The sequence below is a fragment of the Haliaeetus leucocephalus genome, unplaced genomic scaffold (assembly GCF_000737465.1).
Source record: "Haliaeetus leucocephalus isolate CR32 unplaced genomic scaffold, Haliaeetus_leucocephalus-4.0 Scaffold616, whole genome shotgun sequence".
In the NCBI taxonomy this organism is placed as follows: Eukaryota; Metazoa; Chordata; class Aves; order Accipitriformes; family Accipitridae; genus Haliaeetus; species Haliaeetus leucocephalus.
Genome location: NW_010973052.1, coordinates 4,279,275 through 4,295,270, shown reverse-complemented (window position 1 = coordinate 4,295,270; position 15,996 = coordinate 4,279,275). Strand labels below are relative to the sequence as shown.

Genomic DNA, 15,996 nt, shown 5'->3' with positions numbered 1-15,996 from the left:
TTGAAAGTATCAAAATAAATGCATAAATGTAAGAGAGAAACTAAATAAATAAGTCAGTAAATACTCAGTTCCCCCTCCCAGATTGGGACATTACAGTGAAAACTGATACTGTTGGCTTCTAGTTTTCTGTTCCCTTATAATTCCCTCTGTGTGTGCTTTAGTAATGATGTGTGTCAGGATTTGTTTATTTTGGATCACTGTGTCTCTGCATTTCATTTGTATCTGGCTGTTTTCTTTCTTTACTTAAACTTGAGCTTGATTTGCCTTTGTACTATTTGCTGACTAGGGAGGGAGGGAGAGCATTATTTAAACTTCAAGTAACAAAAGATAAAAGATAGTGCTGATTCTTTTAGCCTCAAACCCTTTCTAAAAAGTTACTGGAGTGTTTTTTGTAGCTAGCACTTCACTGTTGTGACATTCAAAGTAGAACATAAGAAAACTGCCAAAAGATTTTAAAGAATCCATTAATACATGTAGTCAGGAGGCTTCCGTTTAGAAAAGCTACATTATTCAGAGTGAAAAACTAATTAATTAGAATGCCCCTAGGAAACTGAATCTGCTTACATATATTAGTGAAAAAGTTAATTAATCACTGCAGAATGAGATCTGCGTCAAGACATATGTATAAGTACTAGAAAATGGTTCCCTGGGCCACAGTGTGGATTTTTTTGCCTTTCTTTTTTTGAGACTATTTCCTTGATGGTATTTTAGTGTTTACATCTCATTATTTCTGTTACACTTTATAATACAACTTCTACCTTTGTCTTCTATCAACAAAGTGTATAGCCAGTCCTAAGAAACAAAAAAAAAAAAAAGAAAGGTAGCGCTAATGAAAAAGGCATGCAGATAAACTGTTACACATGTTTGCTGCTAATTGCACAGGTTTCTTGGTCATTCAAATTGATCCTTTTCTAGTGGAGTAAAGTGGGGTGAAAGGGATCCCAAGGACTTTTTTTTTATGCATACTCCCCAAATTCCTATGTATGATTTAAAAGCCATTCCATCAACAACAAAGCAACAGTGATTTTAAAATCGCTCCAAGCTAGCATTACTGCCAGCCATAAAAGCCACCAGCTGATTTTAATTAGATTTTACCCTTCCTTTTTTCTTAGCAATGGGATACCCGTACCTTGAATGTATTGCTTCATAGTTGGTCGGGACAGTTAATCATTTCCTTTTACAAAAGGACTAATATGCAGGAAAGCACTGATTAATATCACAAAGCTAAATAAGAATATTTAAGACCAGTTTTATTAATGGTTTACAACATTAAACTCACTATGACAAGATTACAGCCTTTTATAAAGGGGAGTTAAGCTATTTTATGCTGGTGTTGAACCGAATAGAGAGAATTTAATGTCAATCAGCAGGGGTCTACCTTCTTTGAAGTCACATTAAGACTCAAGTCAATGGACAGTCTCATTGCCTTGAATTGTATACAGATATGGCCTGTAGTGCACATCGACATACTGTGTAACCCTCTTTAGCAGAAATGTGTGTTTATATCACAAAACAGATTAAACAAGGTTTAACCAAGTCCTCTGATGATTATTCCAGACTGTCATAGAAATCAGTGGGAAAATTAGGATCTGCTTGGTTTTGTGATCGAAAAAGGTGATTTTCTATCAACAGAAAATATCTGTGTTTGATATACCAGTTTTGTGCTCTGTTTAATTAGAGGGCCTTTTATAATTATAATGCCTATCTGACTAATTTTCCAGAAATCTTACTCATTACAATGTGATTTTTTGACACAGTTACTGCTAGGACAAATGGCGATGCTTAACAAGAAAGATTTGCTCAGCCTGTCTCAACTGACTTAGTTTTCATATTAAATAGAAACCAGTCTATCTTGTCATTGGTAGCTAATGAAGAAGACATAGATTACAGCCTGTGACCTCTTTTCTGCTTTTTGATGTAGAAAGAAGGTATGAAATATGCATTAGACTTTTTTGCTTGGTTTTAAGCTCAGTTTCAAGTTCAGATCTTCTCTGCCTTATTTTTTTGCTAAGAAGGTCCCTGGGAACTGACAGAATTGTGACACCAGAAGCAACAACAGTGACATCTAGTCGCTCGACAGCAGAGGCAACTCAAATAATTCAGCCTTGGATTTTTTTTTTAAATAGTTATTTACTCAAACATTCAGCACAAGTACTAGAGAGGAAGGTTTAAGAACCTGGTCTTTCCACTGAGCTTGGACAGGTCCCCTGACACATGTCAGGACCCTGAATAAGTTGTAAGCAAAAGTACACTAGGACGCTTGACATTCTTGATCCTGTTACAAGAAAGAATAAGCATTCCCTTAATATTTTTATACCACTTTTATACATGAGAAACATGGAAAGTAGTTCTCAGATTTCATTTCTGCGTGGGAAAGCACAGCAGAAAACTTAACATGGTGGTGAAAGCACTAGTAGCATGTTAGCTGGAATTATAGTTCACCCAGTGGAGAAGCGTGATGCTTTTTTCTATGTCCTCACTCAGTTTGTGTAGCACGTAAGTTTGCTGTGACTATAGTGTTCTATCCTAAATTATTAAATGTGCAGCTATGTTTTTACAGACCAAGGTTGTGTTAGACAGTGTGCCCAGAAGACTGGGTAGTTGGCTTTACTTGTTTTGGCTGGGGTAGAATTAATTTTCTTCATCGCAGCTGGTATGGTGCTATGTTTCGGTTTTGTGACCAAAACAGTGTTGATACCACAGGGATGTTTTAGCTATTGCGGAGCAGGGCTTACCCAGAGGCAAGGCTTTTTCTGCCTCTCCCCCCACCCCACCAGCGAGGAGGCTGGGGGGGCACAAGGAGCTGGAGGGGACACAGCCGGGACAGCTGACCCCGACTGACCCAAGGGATATTCCAGACCATAGGGTGTCGTGCTCAGCATATAGAGCTGGAGGAAGAAGGATGAAGGGGGGACATTTGGAGTAATGGCGTTTGTCTTCCCAAGTAACTGTTACACGTGATGGAGCCCGGCTTTCCTGGAGATGGCTGAACACCTGCCATTAATTCCTTATTTTGCTCTGCTTACACAAGCAGCTTTTGCTTTACCTATTAAACTGACTTTATCTCAACCCATGAGTTTCTGCACTTTTACCTTTCCGATTGTCTCCCCCTTCCCGCTGTGGGGGGAATGAGCTAGCAGCTGTGTGGGGCTTAGCTGCCTACCAGGGTTAATCCACAACAATGGCTTAAAAGATTTTACTATCTGGTCTGACAGGGGGTTGAGATTGGGCTCAGAGAAAGGCGACTGAAAGTGGTTTCTTCGTGGAGCAGGCAGGGGACTACACCATTTCAGATGAAAGAGTAAATAACTGTTGGAAACATTAACAGCTGTGCCCACCTCGATTATTGTGCCCTTCTGCATGTGACATGTCCTTCCTTCCTTCCTGAGGATGATGTGGACCAAAACTTTCCCTCTCCCAACCTGCTTTTGTCACCAGGCAATGTAATGATGAGGAAGAGCAACATTGCCAGGTTCAAGTGTCAGTGTTACGGCATGATAAAAAGCTGTTCTCTTTCGTCTCCTGCACTCCTTTCACCAGCTTTCAGTCTCAGATACATTTGATCTAATTGTACTGCTTATCTTCCAACTGCTCCTCAAATGACCTCTTGTTAGGACTATTTAATACTAATGTGTCTTCCTGTGTCATGTAAACTTTTTTAAAAACTAGAATTTTAATGAGCAGAGGAACGGCGCAGCTGTATGATAAAGCTTTCATTAGAGGATTCCTTAATAGAACCCACTTCCAGTCCTTGATTGCATAATCAACAGCTAATGAAATTGTCTTGGTAACAAGAGCTACGGTGTATTACATCCTCTCCGGAGACTAAGTGGAAAGACAATTGTACCAGCCTGAGAGGACTATTGATTGTTCACAGTTTGAATTTGATTGCCCTTACGGGGAACTAAACAAGAGATCATCTTCAGCTCTGCTAAATGGATTTTGTTTCCACTGAAAGTTATTGGTTCACTTTCATACAAGGCGTTCGGGGGGCAATAAACACGGGGAGCATAATCTCATTACAGATTTCCTGAGTCTGTCAGTTTGAAAGCACCGACCACTGTAAAACAAATGACAACTGCTTAATTCAGGTCCTCTGTGATGTGTCTGTGTGTTTAAATGAGGTGGGAGCTCTGAAGGGACGCCCCAGCCTGTTGCGTGTTGCTTGTCTCGTTGCAGGAGGGAATCCCAAAGGGAAGTTTGCTCTGGGACTGGTTCAGAATGAGTGGAAGGTTTATGTTAAAAGGCCTCTAGATCGGGAAGAGCAAGACATTTATTATCTGAACATCACCGCCACGGATGGCCTCTTTGTGACCCAAGCTGCCGTGGAAGTGACCGTCACTGATGTTAATGATAATAATCCAGTTTGTGAACAGGTGAGTTAGCAACACCCGCGGCAATCGACTGTTGTGTTGAAAGTGATGGTTTCCCTAAGGGTGTCCCTGCTATTTACAGGTATTCACAGGCAATGCCCTTTTTCATCTTTAAGGTCTTAGTTGAAGAATCTGGAGTGATCTGGGAGGCAAGCAGGATAAAGAAGTCCTGTGAAGCCAAGATTGAAGGATAATGGTCTAGTAAATGTGGCAAAGGAGTCTTGTCCACAGTTGCCTTAGTTGGCTTTAGAAAAAAATGAAGCATTGTGAGGTGGCACTGGGCAGCCACTCCCCCCTTGCAGAAAAAATGTGCTTTCCCTTCACAACCAATGTGGAAATGCCTTCAATCTAGTTTAACTCCAGACTTCCTGAACCTGGCAGATGCCAGAGACCCAGTGGAAAAGGCAGAAGAACGTAGCTTGCTCTCATGTTGTTGGGCATGCACGCAGTGTAGCCTGACCACAGCTTTCACCGTGCTAGCTGTCTCTTATTCTGTGGAACGGCAATGTGGGGAACCGATATTACTGCAATAGAAAGGTCTGTGTGAAAGAAAAGACACGATGAAATGCAGAGTTCCTTAGTGGTACTGCTCACAGAATCTTATATGTGTATATGTGTATATGTATATACTCATATAATTCCCACCATTACATTATCACTGATGGACCACTGTCATTGCAAGCACCACTCTGGGGAATCACAGTCTGTATTTCCCTCAAACACTGCTGGATGAGGCGATAAAAACAGTTGTCTTCGTTAGCACACTCATCAAAGTTTCCATTTCATGGGTGTTGACGAAACAAACTGAAGATAGAAAATGAGACCGCATTTAACATCTAAGACAAGCCCTATTAACAGTCATAATTTGGCATTGTTTTTGTGACACCTCAAAGCTTAACAGTGATTTGAATTTCTAGGAATGTGTTACGTGAAGGAAAATTGTTTCCTGTATAGAAAGATGCACTACAGAGAGTTTAAAAAAAGAGTTGTGCAGAGACTATAAAATACTGTTACAGCATAGCTTACATTTCTGTTTTTTTCTCTAGGTTGCGTACACAGCACTGTTTCCTGAAGACATTCCATCAAACAAAGTCATTCTTAAAATCAGCGCTAAAGATGCTGACATTGGGTCCAATGGCGAAATTCGCTATTCTCTCTATGGTGCTGGGAACAATAAATTTTTCTTAGATCCAGAAAATGGTAAGATGACAACTGAATGTTTCTGAACAGCCTTCTTAATCCCTCGACATCAGTGGGTGCTAGTTTTCTTAACTTGAGTTAACTTCGTTATCAGCCAGTTCCTCATCCACCGAGCAGTCCACCCCTCAAATCCATATCTCTCCAATTTAGAGAGAAGGATGTTGTGGGGGACCCTGTCAAAGGCCTTGCAGAAGTCCAGATAGGTGACATCCATAGCTCTTCCCTTGTCCACTGATGCAGTCACTCCATCACAGAAGGCCACTAGGTTGGGCAGGCAAGACTTGCCCTTTGGGAAGCCATGCTGGCTGTCTCGAATCACCTCCATGTGTTGTCCTGGAGTCTTTTTGGTACAGAAGGGGGGAAGATGCCAACATGGTCCTCCTTCACCTTTGGACCTCACTTCTTCTGCCTTGGTCTAGATATATTGGTATGTAGATCCTGTAAAAAAGACATTCCTTTTATACGCAGATTTTGGGGGAGAAAGGATATCAGCAATGAATTTGTGGGCACAGTGGAATGCTACAGAGGTCTTGTACATTTGGCAGTTGGTCTGGAAAAAGATACTGATCTTGCTAAGATCTAAATTTTATGGTTGTTATGAAGTAAAGCTAACTATAATCATTTTCCCATGAATAAAAATCCCACCGTTCTGTTATTCTTAGGAATTTGGTTTCCATAATGATAGACTTAAGTCCTTCCCTGTGCAATGCCTCCTCTGCCTGACTAGCAGGAGACAGAGCCCACTATTGCCGTAGCGTTACTGATGGAAGAGGAGGTGTTCAGAGATCTATGCAGTGTGTGGAAGGGAAAGGATTGCCCTCTTCAAGAACAAGTTTTTTATTTAACTGCAAATTACACCCTTTACAAAATTAACCCCAAACTTACCTTCTGACTAGTAGTGATGTGGCAATGTTTGGTGGTTGTTTATCTGTGCAGTAGGAAATGGATCATGGGTAAAGCTCTCACAGTCTGAATAAGCTGGCTTTTTGTTGCTGTTAATGTTTATTGTGATACCCGTCTCTGTATGAGAATAAGAAGTTTGTTTCAGACTAGATGCCAGAGGTATCTACGAGAATTCAGAGCTGGTTGGAGATTGCTTTGTGGGGAGAACGTGGGTGTTGATGTTATTTTTGAACAGTAGCGTTAGAAAATTTAACGTTCACTACAGCTACTGTCATCAGATTCAGGATGTGTTTCTCTGTCTAAGAGTCTATAAAACTTGAGATAACAGAAAGACAGGCTTGGAAGAGCACGGTGGTGTTCATATGGGTGACGTTGTAGGCTGTTGATGGCCACCATGAGTGGCTTGTCCTCCCTGCACTCATACTGGCAGCTCACATTGTTGGGTGAAGAAGAGTGAGAAGTGACACTGCTGTGAGTTTTTAAGCCGTTCATTGGAATAAGCAAGGTTGATTTTTTTTTCTCTTTCCTATTCCTGTGAAATACTTGTTTTTGAGATACTTAACACTGTCTAGAATTAGTGATGTTGCTACAGTAATAATGATGGCTGCTGCTTTTAATCAATTTTAGGTGAGCTGAAATCCTTGGCCCCTCTCGACCGAGAGAAAATCCCTGCGTACAACTTGGTTGCCCGAGCCACAGATGGTGGTGGCAGGTTTTGCCAATCAGAAATCCATCTTATTTTAGAAGATGTTAATGATAATCCACCACTGTTTTCATCTGATCACTACACCGCGTGTGTCTATGAGAATACAGCCACTAAAGCTTTGTTAACAAGAGTCCAAGCCACTGATCCTGATGTCGGTAAGTGAGTAATGCTGCGAACAATAATTATTGTTCAGGAAAACTCTGTGGATTGGTGGAATTGCAATACAGATTAATTTGTCTATTGCTGCCTTTCTTCATTCTTTCCTCTTTTTGCTTCTGCATCCCCCCCATTTTTCTCTCTTTTGTTTCTTTACAGCGAAATGCTGGTGGCTGAGCTTGACATAATGGTGTTAGAAACAGAAAAGCATTGCAGCAGCCACAGAAGCATGTATTCTTTTATTGCCTTGATCACCAATAGCTATGTTTAGGGATAAATGATAATTTGGGGGGTAAATTTCAACTTCCTTCCTCCAATGGTCTCACCTCTTTTTGAGCCATGATTTTGAATACCCATGCCTCTATTTATGCAAATAATATACTTGCATGTCATAGGTACCTATACCTGATTAATCACAGCTTTTCTAGAGTTTTATACTGCCATAACTCCCATTTGTTCCAGCTGGTTACCTTAGCATAAAACTATTGTTGTACACTGTGAATGTACATTATAAATGTTCTGGTTATTTAAGTTTGCATTCTTTTAAAGTGTAATAGTTTATTATATGAGAACCTTAATGTTGAAATCTGGGCTCAATTATAAATATTTAAAGGGGTTTTTTTTGCATAACACAGTGGTGAAACCTACCAAATATCAGATATTTTTTTTTTAGCTCATTCACTTCAGTTGGAATAAATAAACCCCACAGTTTATTTTTATTTCCTGTGGTTCTGGAGATGTTTTGTAAAAACTGTGGCCTGAGTAGCTTCACATAAAAAGCAGACCTTTTATTGAATGAAAAAATATTTCATGTTAAAATCTTTTTTTTTTTTTAAGTACAGTGCATGCTGGAAGTCTCAGTTGTTACTAAGGCTGATAATGTAAATATACAGGATTCAGTAAAGGAGCAGCAAGCCTTCATTAAAGTATCTATGAAAATCTGCATTATATGCCTTGGTTGAAAAATCACAATTAAAATTATGATACTGTCCTGCGGTGAAAAGCCAATTACTGGTAGTAAACTACTGAACAATCTGAAGACTCAGTGTTGTTGTTTTCCACTGTTGTCTTAATTACCATTTTTCTCGCAGGTGAGATGACATTCAAGGAAAGAGGGAGACAGAAAGAATTAGAATAAAAAGTTGTCAATAAAAGTTCTTGCTAGCACCAACTTTACATAATAAGATTGTTAGCAATTAAAAAAAAAAAAACAAAAACCAAAAAACATGATCTAATTGCTACATCTTCCTTCTGAAACTAGATAAGTTAAAGGGAGAGATGCATGTGATGAATGAGAAGGTGCTATGTATTTCTTTAATGATTAGATCTGAAAATCAAACAAGACATTGTATCATATGAAAGTGACTTTGGTCTCTAAAATTGGATTTTATATTAATTACTGTTCTATTAGTCCCTACTAAAATCACTGATTCCCTATTGCTGCATAATAAATGAGTTCAGGTAGTGTAATGTTCCCATCACAGAGAAAAATGTATTATTGATATTCCTGATGGGCTATGATATTCCTGTAAGGTTTTGTGGAGTGTTACCCTGAAAACATCAGTGGAGCCAGTAATCATCATACAAATAAATTTTTAACATTCAGGAATCATCTTACGATCAGTCTTAGAATTAGCGCAGTCTTCCGCTTTGGGTTTTGAAGAGCCACGTACTGTAAGGATAGGAGTATCAATATGGAAGCCATTGAGATAAAACTTGAGAGAAGTCAATTTGCGGTCTGCACCTAAACACAATTTAACATCAAACTGAAGATATTGTGGTCAGACACTGTTGGATAATTAAGACAATTTCCAGTTAACAGGAAAATAGTGTTATATCTGCCTTGTGCCTCTGATATGTTTTGAAGTTCCTGAACTCATAATATCCTGGGAAATTTCAGGACTGGAACGTAAATTGTTGTTTAATATATTTGTAATTTGGATACATGCTTAGAAACTAGCTGTACCAGCTGGACACACTGAAGGAGAGATGTGATTCTTCTTCACAATATTCAACAGAAGAAAATGGGTTTAACTGTTTAACTCTAGTAGCACGCAAGTTCATTTTACATAACCTCTCCATGTAGCTAGGTATCTTAAATTAAATGATCGCTTGAAGGAGAGAGAATATACATAAGTCCTTTTGTTAAGACTTATTAGTAACATTAATATAAAACATTTTTTTCTTCCATCCTGCTTCCATCGGAAATTCTTAATATTTCCACAAGATAACATTTCCTACTAACTGACCACCATCAGGTTTGGAAATGCGCAAACTAAGAAATGAAAGAGAAATGCTGGTTTTACAGGGTTTTAGAGAAGTTCACAGGGAGCAGTGCATTTTCCACCTCCCACTGTCTTCAAATCAAAGTGCCAAATTACTCCATTCTGTTCAAATTAAGGCACGAGAAGAATTGGAGTGAATGCTGAGGTGTAATTATCTGAGCAAACCCATCAGACAACTACAATATCAGCCCGTTTCAAAGGAATTAGGGTCATGCTAGAGCAGCAACACTGAGAAAACCTACATGGGACTTTGTGGCAAGCATGACATTAAAAAATTGATAAACTTCAAAATAAAGCTGGAGCCCAAACCTGAGCTGCAGGTGCATACTCATTTCCAGCCCTGCTCCTGTTTTCTGCATGCATACAGTGTTGCAGCCTTGCTCGCAGAATTAAAGAATGAATGACAGCATGGTCCAAGCTCAGCAGTGCTTTAAGTGATGGTTAATTCCTGCCTCACTTGCAGCTACTTTGCCTTGTGAATGACCTCCATGCTCAGGCCTGTTTCTGTGATGATTGATGGTGTAGTCTACTGAAGACGGAAACACTTACTGTACTAAATATGAACAGCGCATCATCCGTCCTTCTGCAGTCCTCGTCATCACCACTGGGGCATCGGCAGTTCCACACCATCCACGCTCGTAGTCAGTTTAGTGATTTCACTGACCTATTTAGTTTTTTCTGGGTTTGTGATGAATACAGAGCTCTAATTTTGCTGAAAATGGGAACGCCCTTGTCAGCCAGCCCCGTCTTGCCTGCCACTGCTGCCCTCCAGGCTCTGCATTATCCGATGGTTAAAGCCACGGCTGGTACCCACTCGTGCCGGTCCTCCTCTATTCCTTGCACAACCAACCAGTATAGATGGACTAGGTTGTCTTGGAGCCAGCACCTTGTATTACATGCAGCCAACGTGCAGGAAGACACAGGCATGTAGGCAGACAAAAAATTGGCAGGAGTGGCCTTGATTTGGTTGCAAATCTGTCCTCGGCTGTCCCCCATGGCCCCCCTCCAGCCCCAGGGCCCATACAAGTACATTGCACAGGAGTTGTGGTGACACGCAGCCTGCAAGGAGCCAGCTGGTGCCCAGGTTACAAAAAGTCTGGCTAGCCAAATCTAGGAGTTTCTCACAGACACCGCTGAGACTGATCTGATTCTTCCCTGAATAGCAGTCACACCTCAAACAGCAAAGGTCCGCACCCGCTCGCTTGCCCAGCCAGGCAGTCCTCCTTTGCCAGCTGCCCTGTTTTTTGACGTAGTTTTGTCTGTGCCTTGTATTTGTCACAGTTCATGGTCCACTTCCCAGCAGGAATGACCCCGCATTCCCCTGCCCCATTTTTGCGGCATGTGCAAATAGCAAATGGGTCAGGAAGGGCCCTCGCTGTGGGCTGAAGGTGAGGACCACAGGGCTGTGTGTGGTGGCAAGTCAGAGGTGAAGCGCTTTGGACGGCCTTGCTAGAAATGTGTCTCCTGGCCTTGTGGATGCAGAGGTGTCATGCTGCAGGGTTCACACAGTCACAGAATGGTTGAGGTTGGATGGGACCTCTGGCAGGTCATCTTGTCCAAAACCACCCTGCTCAAGCAGGGCAACCTGCAGCAGGTTGTCTAGGACTGTGTCCAAATCGGTTTCGGATATCTCCAAGGATGGAGATACTCCCTGAGTGCTGTGCAGCATGGGCACCCCAGGGGCCCTCTGCGAATAACCAGAGACCTGCACTATGGATGCAGACAAAATCCTGACACTCACTGTGACCTGGCAGAGCAGCGCAGACAGGCAGCAAACCCACACTAATGCCCTCTCTGACTGCCAGCTCTTCCCAAGCTGGAAATAATTCAGAGAAGAAGAATTAATGGCAGATGAGATTTTGCAGAAAGTTTAGCTTGGGGAAGTTTTCTCCTATATCTAATAGCAGATTTAATGGTACTGAGTAATGCAACCTAGAAAAATAATAAGCAGTGTGCTACTTTTGCACATAGGATGCCCAGAGTTACAGATGTGTCCCAGGTTCTGCAGGCTGTAGCTTCACAGCAGAACACAGAACAGTCTTGAGTTTTATTCGTCAGTTCCAAAAAAAACATCCAACTAGTTTGGGGGTGGAGAGATTTGAATGATGACCCTGGGTTTCTGTTCTTTGTTCTTTGTATTTGAAACTTTGGTACTTACATGGGTATAAGGGAAAAAATGGGTGTTGAAAGCCTAATTCAAGGAGCCAGGATAAGACTTGAGGCTCTGCCATAGATAAGTTTGTACAGCCAGGTTATACTGGTCAATTGTGGTTGAATTTGGATGTGGTTTTTCAGAATTGTATAGAGTTAAATATTATTTGGGCCAAGATTTATAAGAAGGATTCTCTAGTCATCTGATTAGTGCATTTGTGTTTAATGTGGAGAGTTTAAATCAATCAAGTCTAATCAGTCTGGTTCTTCGTGCGGGGAGCTGATTATTCACCTCTTCGCACAAAGTGGAAGAGCTGCAGCAGAAGGGACTCAGCCCTTCTGGGGAAGCCGTTTGACCTTCTCCATAGGAGACATTTGCTCCCTAAGCCTGATCCTCTCCACCAAGAAGTACAGGGGAGCAAACTGTGGCCCGTTATCTGCATGGTGAGCAGCTGGGTAACCTGGCGAACTGGGGGAAGGAGGGCCATTTTCTTTCAGCTTCTGATGGAAAGTTTTATCTTGGATTTCAAAGAAATCTGCGACAAAACTGATGCTTTCCTTGCAAGGTTTGACCTCAGTGATTTTGATGTTTCAATAAAGACGGTTTGTCCAAAAAAAAACCACCAAAACAAACCCTTACCATGTGCACTAGTAAGGCAGGTGCACAGGAAATAAGAACTGTCTTTTCTAGGGAAGAATGGTAATATAACTTCTCCTTCAAGTTTCAGTCAGTCTAGTCTGGAGTGTACTTACCTGCAGGAGGGTGATCAAGCAAGCATATTATATCTTCTTTTTCTTCTAGTCCTCTCCTTGTGTCAATGAGAAAAATGAAGAAACCATTAAAACAATAAAAATGAAATATCTATCAGAAATAATGACTGAGGAACATGGATTGTTCTCCAGGGTTTATCACTTGTTTGTAGAAAGTGGCACTGAAGTGCCGGCGAGCACAGTACAGAAAAAAATCACTCCGTTAGGTTGTTCAGTGGGTCACCGCTTTCAAGAACACGTACATGGAATTAATGAGTACAGACTTCAACCGTATCAACGGTGGGCTTCGCTCTTGAAGGAATTAGGGCAACTGAGCCTGTTGCACACACAGTTGGGCAACACAGGTGGGCTTGGGGAATGGTAAAGTGCTGCCAGGTGAGATTGCAGAAGTGTCAGAGAGGAGTGCAAGACGGTCACAGCTTGATTAAAGAGCAATTCTCTGAATTGTGTACAATGGCAAGTAACAAAATAATAGAAATGCTGAAGTAGATACTGATTTTGGCATTTGCTGGCAAAGCCAGTATACAGGAAACCTCCACTTTGCATGTTTGTTTATGTTGGGCAGGTCCCTTAAAATGGATCTAGAAACTTTTGAGGCATTCAGGATCTGAAAAGAAGAAAACAAGGATTGAAACATGAATAAGAAGAATAACAGAGATAATAGGACAGAAGATTTACTAAAACCCAACAGCTAATAGGTAGATAACTTTGGCAATGATGCCAGTAGTACCTGGATGATATTTCTGGATATTGCGTGAGTTTTTGTAAAATAAATATTACAAGATACTTTCCAGAGGATGGCTCATTCTCTTTAAAACATACATGGAGTTTCCTATATCTTTACCCACATCTTTGCCTCACTGTCTTTTAAAATAGTCCGGGGGTTAGTGCACTAATGCAGGATATGGAAGACCTGAATTATTAATTCCTTGTTCTGCAGCTATTCAAAACAGCATTGCGTAAGTAAGGGGTTATAGTTGAAGTAAGGAGTCCTTTCCACTGTCACTGAAGCTGATTTGAAAAAGGATTCAGGAATCAGCCAGATGGGAAAAAAAAAAGACATGAGTGTGCATTGCTCTGTAGCCTGGTGGGTGACTGCATTCTGGGCTCTATTCCCCTGGGCTTATTGAATGAAAAGTAATAGTCTATGACAATGTACCCTTGTACTCCTCCTTCCTGGAAAGGTGTCCTTACCATTAGACTTCTGTTCCATAAGGAGAGTGGGAGGGCAATGCCTCACATCCCCCAGTGGGCTGGCCGGCCCCAAGGACACCTACAGGTCCAGGTTCACCCAGTGAGTTATTCAGGAGAAAATCTAGTTTTTGCCTTCTTAATAAAGGCAGGAGGACTCGTAGGAACACAGAGATACAGCACTTTGGGCCCCTGAAAAATTGCCAAATAAAAAATAACAGTCAGGCTCTGTGGAGTTTAGACTTACCTAGTGTTAGGAGGTAAACAAACAAGGTGTTTGGGGAATATGATAGAAAGCTTAGTTTTCTGCCTAAACAAGCCCTACTTCGTATTGCTTATTTTGCTTCCCATGCCTAGGCACTCAGGAGACCTAATCCTGTAAGTAGTGAGTCTATATGACCCTGTTGTTGAATCTTTCGAAGGGCCAGATTTTTAAAGCTGCAGATAGGTAGTCAGGGGGACTTAGTCACCCAGCTTGCATTAAAATGAGTATATGTGTATCAAGCTAAGAGCTAGTCTGTGTTCAGCAAGCAGAAGTCATCAAACCAATCTCATTTCCTTCTGCAACATGCAAAGAGGCCATATAGAAAGAAATATTATGGGTGGTATGGCTTAGGTTTAGTGAGGGTTTTAACATTGTACTGCATGATATGTTTGTAAGCACACTAGGGAAACATGGTCTACATGCAACTGTTATCAGGTGAGTTTGTAATGACTGTTACACTGGAGGGATAAGTTAAGAAAGGTACTGGGTGCAGCATTGCTCTTACTTTCATTCCTGGATGGGTAAGTAGGCATAAGGTCTGTATTGGTAGATGTCAGAAAGCAGAATGGGACTGCAAATACCCTGGATAGTGTCAAAGTTGAAGCAGTGGGATTTAACAGTTGGAAAAGTCATATGGAAAAATACAATGCAAGTCGTCAAGATAAATGTGAAATCCTGCGTTTAGATAAGAATAACTCAGTGCACCAGTATTGTCTGGGTAATGACTGACTGGGCAGCAGAACTGCAGACAAGCAGCTGTATTATGGTGAATCACAGGCTGAATGTATGTTTACACTTTCATACTGGTGTGAAAAGGCAAATACTTTAATGAGATGGGTAAACAAGAGTAATGCTAGAAAACAGAAGTAGTTCCTTCTGTTTACTTCATCTTGGCAAATCCTGATCTGAAAGGCTGTGTCAAGTTCTGGGTACAGCACTTCCAGCAAGTGGCTAACCTGGAGATTTACAAGAAAGATCACGGATCTGGAAAACAGGTGCTACCAGGAAATATTAAAACAGTTGAGCGGAGGTGCTGGGGAAAAGAAAACTGAGATGATAAAGTATAACAGTCTTCAGATATCAGACAAGTAGCTCTGAGGAAGGAAGTCAACCTTTGTTCTTTTTTCCCCCCTCATCTTTTATTACTTTTATTCAATCTCAGAAAAAAGTCAGGACAAGATTTTTAGTTGTAAGAAAAGTGAGGCACTGGGGTGTGTTATGCAAGGAGGTTATGCAAGTTCAAGATCAAAGGATAGGCCTGTGTTTGGGGATAAATTGCATCCATCCTTCCTTTGCGCAGGGATAAATTAGATGACCTTACAAGATTCCTGCTATCTTTATACTTTGTCATTTCTATTAATTTCTTTAATTTTTGAGATTTCCAAGACCTTGTTAACAACATGGAGGCAAAGAACTAGACAAGGAGAATTGTACCTCTTGGATTATGTTGACTTAATAAGCTCTGTATTTAAACTGGATCACTGAAACATGTATATGTATGTGTGTGTGTGTCTATATATATATATGCATAAATGCATACTTTTTAATATAACTGTCTCTACACGTGCATTCCGTTGCTTCAGGCTACATTGCCCAATGTTGTCAGCTGCAATGTGTAACCCTAAATCAGGTGAATCCAAAATGGCCTCCCCCACTTCAGAAAAACAAGGAAGCTTATGCCTGATCACCGGGAGGAAGTGAATCACTCAGGAGCACTGATGGAAACGAGTATTCATGTCAAGTCATGTATGCCAGTACCCTGGGCTATGTAAATCTCTGCTAGATTCTAGATCTGCTAGAGAGGGAGGGTGAGCCAACCATCCAGATCTCATCTTCCCACCAAAAAAGATAACACCCAACCCAGCTGAAACAGAAAGCAGGGGTTTGGACACCCGTGGAAGGTATCATACCACTAAAAGCTTTATGCCTGACATTTCTGTCCAGTATTTCCCTTCAGTAAGGGGCTGGTTATCTTCATCTCAGTCCTCTGTGGCC

The 15,996-nt window shown here is 41.1% G+C and overlaps 1 protein-coding gene across 1 annotated transcript in view; it reads left to right on the top strand.

Moving 5' to 3' along the window:
- FAT3 (FAT atypical cadherin 3) overlaps positions 1-15,996 on the top strand; it is a 347,829-nt gene that overhangs the window by 276,004 nt on the left and 55,829 nt on the right. Inside the window, exons 11-13 of the mRNA XM_010578241.1 lie at positions 4,180-4,376; positions 5,420-5,573; positions 7,104-7,337. Coding sequence (XP_010576543.1) covers positions 4,180-4,376; positions 5,420-5,573; positions 7,104-7,337 — 585 coding nt within the window. The remainder of the gene's footprint in view (positions 1-4,179; positions 4,377-5,419; positions 5,574-7,103; positions 7,338-15,996) is intronic.